The 7,666-nt window shown below is 39.1% G+C and overlaps 1 protein-coding gene across 2 annotated transcripts; it reads right to left on the bottom strand.

Annotated features, from left to right (window-relative positions):
• Positions 1-1,098: 1,098 nt before the first annotated feature.
• LOC112197739 (ATP-citrate synthase beta chain protein 2) lies at positions 1,099-6,231 on the bottom strand. 2 transcript variants are annotated; one of them, XM_024338551.2, is made up of 17 exons: positions 6,075-6,231; positions 5,535-5,664; positions 5,338-5,440; positions 5,151-5,216; positions 4,940-5,063; positions 4,716-4,850; positions 4,261-4,321; positions 4,068-4,144; positions 3,590-3,745; positions 3,372-3,500; positions 3,099-3,231; positions 2,874-3,001; positions 2,664-2,769; positions 2,471-2,547; positions 2,307-2,377; positions 1,920-2,204; positions 1,099-1,505 (listed from the first exon to the last, which is right to left on the bottom strand). In XM_024338551.2, the coding sequence occupies exons 2-17, from the start codon at positions 5,632-5,634 to the stop codon at positions 1,430-1,432; spliced, it is 1,827 nt and encodes a 608-aa protein (XP_024194319.1). In that variant the 5' UTR covers positions 5,635-5,664; positions 6,075-6,231; the 3' UTR covers positions 1,099-1,429. The 2 variants fall into 2 exon arrangements, with proteins under 2 accessions (XP_024194319.1, XP_024194320.1); XM_024338552.2 differs by lacking the exon at positions 6,075-6,231 and adding an exon at positions 5,846-6,001.
• Between the last annotated feature and the right edge of the window lie 1,435 nt (positions 6,232-7,666).

The following is a 7,666-nucleotide window of genomic DNA, read 5'->3' as shown; positions in this document are numbered from 1 at the left end:
CCAGGCGGCCGCTTAAATCCTGACCGCCCAATGCCTCCGATTATCCATTACTCGAGTCGGCCAGCTGCCGCCCAGCGCCTAGGTGGCTTGGGCGGCCGTTTTTTAGAATATTGGTTATTAGTTTCTTCTTGAATATAATATTCTTGTATTTTCAAACAATTTTTTTTTTTAACTTGTGGATCGACAGACCAAGAAAAACAAAACTTGAAGATCCGATTAAAAAAGGAAATGTTTTAATAGATTTGGATACGAGTTTGATCAGGTTGGATTTGATCGAAACTATCTACTAGATCAATAGTCGGTCTAGCCTTTTATCGAAATCGTATCAGATTTTGACTATTTCTGTTGATGAAAAATTAGTTGTCGAGATTGTAGTATGAGATGATGAAGCTGAGGCAGAAAAATCAAAAAACTATGTTTGGCCAACTCCAAGAGCTTATATGATCACCATATTTGGTGAGCAAATTTGATTTGATTGGGCAAATTGACACCTAATCCAAAGATTATGACCTTGGAGGAAAAAGGAAACAATCTCTCTCGAAGCCATACATTATTTCCAGCCCTATATTATAGACTCGATCTCGTATACCAAGTTACCAACGAGAGAGTGAAAAGAGGCATACACATTGTGAGATGCTGCAAATCGGAGGATAGCCTTGAGTGCCATCAATTATTGTCTGGTCACGTCAAATTGTGAGAAAATTTAAAGGTTTGTACTATTCCCAACACATGGCTTCATTCCCACCTGCGTCCCACGTGAAAATTTCGACCCCATCCCCAACTTAATAATGGAATTCTTTTGCACTAATTGAAGACGAAAATTCTATAGTGTATCGATATTCTGAAATCAAGAGCTATTGGCTGATTTTCTAATGTCTTGTAGTATTCTGTAATGTTGAAACACTAGAATCAGAAATCGTTAGATTAGCTTTTATGTTTGGAGTACCTCACACAATAAGACAATAAGGTAATTTTCAATACTCTAAAGGAAAATAGAATATCCCGCAAAATTACTTGACGGCTCAAGTGACTTTTAGCTCAAATGGCAAGCCTGAGATTGAGCACTTGCACAGAAACGAAAGAGGAAATACAAAGTAATTGTATCAGAACTTTTGACGACTTTCTATTTATTCATTGACCACCTTTTTTTGGAGAACACATGATACATTAACAGGCAGAAAGTGAAACCAAGAATTTGACAGAAATCATAAACTTTGTTTAGTAAAATGATCGTGGGTTCTCCGTTTTATGAACTTTTCGATACACAGCTTACAAATGAACGTACTCGGGCATTAGCAGTACAAACACTATACTAACAAGTGAAGAAGAGCAATCATATTCCAGCAAATTGCAGACTCAAGAAACTCGGAGAAGACACCAATGCTCGTAGAGAGCAGGTCCAGCTTTGCACTAGCTATAAGACGTCTTTTCACTTGGTGTAAAGAACATCCTCCCATGGGTGGCGGTATAGGGGCTGCTTCAACCTCTTCTGGTCAAATGTGTGCCTGAGATTTAAGGGAAGGGAGCAATCAGTCATTTGAAAGTATTCTACAGAAAAGCTTAAGGAATATGATATAGAAAAGCAGAAAGTGATGCCCTTTCTCTCTAGTTTATCTGACCCACCAGCTTATCTAGGAGAACCTTTTTTTCTTGTACCCGCCACAATGCCAAATTCAAGTGTCTAAACCTAAATTATGCCCAACAAATAGGAAATTGACTACCTAAGTTATCAATCACTCTAGGAACATGGGACCACCTAATCTGTTTAGAGACCCATTAAGTCCAAATGCATTGGCAGTATGGATGACAAGGTTATGTAGAGTCGGTATTCTGATTGTTCATGTGTCCACATCAAGAAATTAATTCTACCTTAAATAGGCAATATAGTACTAACTTAGCAATAAGGAAAAGAACTTTACCCAATCAAACCAATGGAACGTGCCAACACAAATAGCCCATTCAGATAGCCAATCTCCACAATTTCATCAATCTCTGGCTTGTTGAACATTCCACTGCCCGCAAGGAGATCCAAGAACAAGGTTCCAATAGCACCATCCACATTCAGGACCAGGTTGTTTGCCTTTGAGAGCGTGTAGGTCTCAACTTGTACGGCGTATTCCATGTACTTGACAGAAGGGAAATGTGTGCGTGCGAACAGTTGTAGGAGCTCTACTCTCTTATCTCGGTTGTCTCCTCTCTTAATCCTTTTTCACAGCAAGGAAAGTAAACAAACGATAAGATATGCTGCTATTAAAAAGCCTGAAAATTGAAAGTCCTAGTTGTATGATTTAAAAAAATATCAATACCTGTGACCAATCCCTGGCACACGAATGCCCTTCTTTTTCATGCTTTCGACAAACTCATATGGTGTAAGATTCTGATGAAACAAAGAAGGATAGCTTGTTAGAGTTGAAATAGAACTTTTAATCAGTGTTCAGTGATTCCACACATAATGTCCAATGAAGCTTACCTTGTCATATGCATCCTTGAAGTATCGAGCAGCATCATCAACAGCACCACCAAATCGTGGACCAATTGTGAGCAAACCTGTTTCAGAAACTCATCTTTGATTATTCTATGACAAAACAATCTCTGGTAACCCCAGTCATGGAGCAGAAGGTTTAATGACTAAATATAAAAGCGTTTGGTGGCAATATAAGTACCTGAGACAAGGCTGGAAACAAGGTCCTTGCCAGCCCTAGCGGTTACGATTGTGTTGTGAGCACCAGAGACGCAAGGACCATGGTCAGCACACAACATGACGCATATCTGATATCAACGTCACATGTTTTAGTGAAAAAGCTAGAGTTTAAATAAAGAAAAATTAAAAGGGAGGATAAAAAGTAGCAGCTCTTAAGTAACTAGCGACCTACCTCAATAAATTTGGTACAGTAACTGGGAAGGCTGCGTTTGAACCACAAAAGAGAGATAACATCACCTACACCATAACCCTGCTCAACAATGGAAGACATGGGCACACCAGCATAGCATGGTTCCTCACCTGCAAAGTACATCAAAAGGAGAAGTCAGTGAAACTGATATCTATAATATCTAACAAATTAATTATATGGAGGAACATCATCCAATTGAGTACATACCTCTATCATCAGAGATTGTGGATATAATATGAGTCGGAGCCCTAACTTTTCCACTCTTAATTGCGGTGTTAAGATCTTCAGGTATCTGTGGAGGCTTAAATTCCTTCACTGGTGCAATTTTCCCCTCTTCAACCTGTGGAAATCAACAAAATTACTTAATTTTAGACAGCCACGCATACAACTGAATTACAGACTTTGTCAAGAAAATTTTTGCGGTGTTTATCTTGAAGAGAATGTTGGTTTAGGATAGAGTCAAGGATTGCTGTAAATTACCAATTTCTCAAAGGTTTCCTTGATGGCAGTTTCTAGAGCTTCATATGAAGTGGGAACAACAGCTCCAGCGTCCCTCAGGGCTTGGTTCTTTGCTTGTGCAGACTCCATCTCACCACCACTTTTAGCGCCCTGATCAGAAAAAGTCAAGAAAGATTCAGAATATAACCCTCCATTGTCTTGGGAAGAGACCGATCGAGAAAACAGAGATGATGACTTACAGCATGTCCAAATTGTACTTCGGATTTGAAAAGCGTTGCACAAGTTCCACTAACCCAAGCAACCACTGGTTTGTTAACTTTTCCCTGTTTTAGAGCTTCAACTAGAGAATACTCATCTCTCCCACCAAGTTCCCCAAGTACAACAATAATTTTAACCTGCATTGGATCACAAAATCAGATTGCAAAAAGGGCAATGACAAGAAATGCAACACAATGGCAGTATCGTAATCTGCATCCATAAAAATGCAATAATCCTCCTAGGTTGACCACAAAAACTTGCATGACTTTAGCATGAGAAGCATAGTTCTGGGACTTAGAGGGCACTAACTAGACCATTCATCTTGTGGATTGCATAACAAAACTGATACTTGATAGAAATAAATGACAGCCTCACAACATATGCTAATCAAGGACAGGGGCTCTCAAGAGAAGTACAGAACATGCTTGATTAGACGCTTGGTTTTTCCCACATGCTTACCTGAGGGATATTGTTAAATCGCAGAACATGGTCCGAGAGAGTAGAACCTGGGAACACATCACCTCCAATAGCAATACCTGAAGAGTTCCAATACCATACCCAAATTGTATTACAATTTCTGAACAATATTTGAGTCCACACATTACGGCAGCTAGTAAAATTAAATTAAACAGAGCAGCAAGAATGTGGCTACCTTCATAAAGTCCGTCTGTTACACGGGCTACAGTATTGTACATTTCATTGGACATCCCACCCTGAAATTACAACAAACTATTATTTCTAAGAATTTTAAACAGGCATATGACTTTCTTCACAAACAAATCTACATCGCATTTTGAATAAATCTGTGGAAATGAATCTATCATGTGTAGAAAACTAATGGCAATTTGCATAACCATATCTAGTCTCAGTAGTGGCTCTTAAGCCTCAAGGCATAAGACAGATATCAATGAACTCAATCCCACAGTAAATACATAATACTTTCTAACTAGATACATCCTGTTTGATGACAAAACTCAACATACATTATCATAGATTTTAGATATCTAATATCCAAAATTATGTAAAGGTTCAAGATTTGACTGAAGAGTACCATTAAGAATGGTTAAGAATTGGAACAAAAGTGCATGCACTGGGATAGCTACTTACAGATTTGGAGACAAAACCAACAGATCCAGGCCTGTACAGCTTGCAATGAATAATGTTATCAATTGTTCCGGCAGTGTCACCAATCTTAAAAGCTCCAGCTTGGATTCCTCCAACAGTAGCTGGGCCAATGACAACCTGCATCACAATACCACCATTAAACTTTGTACTTCTTGGAAAATCGCCCAATTAGTGCAATCAGTATGACTTTGTAACAATTGTCTAACCTTGTTGTTTGCCCGTGCATATGCGATCAATTGCTTAGCATCTGACTCAGGCACACCCTCAGCAATAATTGCCACAACTCTGATGGTTGGCTGCTTGAGAGCAGTCATGGAAGAAGCAGCAGCACTGCAGATATATCAACATATATTCATCATCAAGTACCGCAATAGCAGTGCTACCCTCGAAAATAACACAAACAAAACAAGCACTGACCTTCTGTAGGAAGCAAAGTTGATAAATACATCGGCAGTGGGATGTGCGGCACATGATGCCTCAATGCTGCAACAATTATCATTGTTAAGGTTAGACAATCTCAAAACATCATCTGATCAACATAACCACAGATCGACCGTGCACCACGATACATTCATAGAAACGAAACATAGGAAGAATTGAATACCTTGAGTGCACTGGTATGGCGATTTCCTCCTGACCGAAAAAGAGCTTCTGAAATCCCTCAGCACCGGGATTAATGATTCCGGCAACAGACGGTGTTTCCCTCCCTATAACAAAACTCAGTCACTACATTTCTAACCGCATAGATTCAAGATCAAGCTTTAAAACCGAAAAAAAAAAAAATCCGAAACCGATACACACCACAAAGGAAGTCAAAATCAAGCATGCGCTGGATAGGGAGCTGCTTGTAGTTGTAGAACAAGGCTTGAGTGGTCCGGGAAAACAGTTGACCGGTGGACATGGTTTTCCGACTCAAGATAACCTCCGATTTCTGATCATACAAACAACACCACAAACCAAAAGATCAAACTACAAAAATCACACACAGGCCAAGCACGAATAATAAGTAGATAAAAAAGAATCACGATTTAGAATGAGGTAGATCCAGTGTCAAATTCACGGTAGCTAAAGCACATCCACCTAATGCCAACCACATCCTGAATTATAGTTACCTAACAGATCTCTACGCAAAATGCACCTAACCGAAACGAGTCTGGTACCAGCTACTACTCAAGTTTCAATCTCTCTAATGCCTAAATATATATACACACAAGCGCAAACGCGTAGAGGAAACCAAACAAAATTGAGGATCAAGGTTCGGCCTCGGGGATATCAAAATTCCGGGATTTAACTAGAGACAAATAGCGGGATCGCAATGAGAAGAGAGGAATTGGAGTTTACCTGAGAGTGGGAAAGCGGAAGGGGAGGTGAGATTTGGGGGTAAAAATGTGAGTGCTGGGATTTAGGAATATGGATTTGGTAACGGGAGGGTTTAAATAGAGACAGTGACGAGGGGGGGGAAGGTAGAGAGGAGAGGAGAGAGAGAGAGAAAGGGAGGGAGGGAGGTGAGCTCGTCACGTGGCGGAAGGTAGTTAGCTCAGTGAGAGTGACTGGTTTTGTTTATTGTTTTTGATGGCGCTGTACAACATTTACTGGTGTGCTGCATGATTGTGAGGGAGGGAGAGTGGCGGGCTGGTTGGGCGTAGGTAGGTGGATCAACGGGACAAAAGGGGGTTGGCTGGGCTTGACCGGAAAATATACCAATACATTTCACACGAGTTTTCAGTTTTGTACCTAGATTGCCCTCCGATTTAAGTACAAACTACGAACCTGCCATGACCGTCTTTCTTGATCTTGTTAAACGAGTTTTTTTTTGTTCTTTCAAGGAATTGTCATTTGCGTACTGGGAAAATGAATGAAATGCACGATTAAGGGAGGTCGGTGTGTACCGATTTAAGATTCTCCGATGATCAAGTTAGTTGATTAATAGATCGTGCGTGATAATTTGTTGGCGCAATATGTGGATATTATATTCAATATAACTCAACTACTTACATTAGTAAAGATGTTGATATCATCCGTGGGATGAACTATTTTACATATTACCATTCTTGAAAAATACAGTTGCGGATCACTATTTCCAATCGCTCAAAGTAAACATGGACGATTGAGTGAGAAAGTGTTGCCCATGTTGTCATTTCTCCTCTTGGTTAAGAATAAGAAACACCACGTGTGTTTATTTCGTTTTTCTTGATCGAGACTTGCTCTCCCTGCTAACCCTTTTTTATGTGACTTCAAATATTATATAGTAATTTTTGTTTAAAGTTTAAACACTTCAGTTTTTTATCCAAGTGCCTTGAAATTGGTCTCTTCAGCCAACTGTGGCACTGACATTTAGTAGGGGTAGAAAGGGAAGCTCAGGGAATTGTTCTCCACATTAAGTTGAATTTAAGATCCCTTTTTCTTTTTCTTTTTCCTTGCATTTAGATGCTCCTTTAAATGAAGAATATGGATGGGTCTATTTGGCTTGGGAATTGTATCTGCCAAATTTTTTCTGCAATGTTGATACACTCCATGTTGCCTATTCTTTGGCACATAAATTGTATCTGACAAAACTTTTTTGTAATATACCGGCATTATATTCCTATATTGACATGTTATAATTTGATATTGTCATTCTTTTAATAATAACACGAGAATGAAGTTAAATAAAACAATTTGGTTTATTTATATCATATTCAAAGAGGGAATTGGTCCCTAATGGAAATAACTATAGAGAAAAACTATATCTCCAAGCTTACACTTAACACACGTTGGTTTGTATCATGTTTATATTTTTACTTTTTTTTGCATTTTATTCTAATATTTGGACACAGTAGATGCAACATAATCTTTGTTTTTGGGTCCTGAAACTTAGTCAAATTTCAGCTCCTACAATATTTCGGCTATGACAAACCGCTAAACCGTATGCATGATAATGAGATTTCACACAA

Source organism: Rosa chinensis, chromosome 4 (genome assembly GCF_002994745.2).
Source record: "Rosa chinensis cultivar Old Blush chromosome 4, RchiOBHm-V2, whole genome shotgun sequence".
Taxonomy (NCBI): Eukaryota; Viridiplantae; Streptophyta; class Magnoliopsida; order Rosales; family Rosaceae; genus Rosa; species Rosa chinensis.
This window is presented reverse-complemented; position numbering and strand designations above follow the sequence as displayed.

What these genes read in the sequence shown, in the direction of transcription:
- LOC112197739 (XM_024338551.2), bottom strand. Translation starts at nt 5,634, where the DNA reads ATGTCCACCGGTCAACTGTTTTCCCGGACCACTCAAGCCTTGTTCTAC. An exon ending in AACTTTGCTTCCTACAGAAG is followed by an intron (nt 5,064 to 5,150) that starts GTCAGTGCTTGT and finishes ATATATCTGCAG; the next exon opens with TGCTGCTGCTTCTTCCATGA. An exon ending in CACAATCTCTGATGATAGAG is followed by an intron (nt 3,002 to 3,098) that starts GTATGTACTCAA and finishes TGTACTTTGCAG; the next exon opens with GTGAGGAACCATGCTATGCT.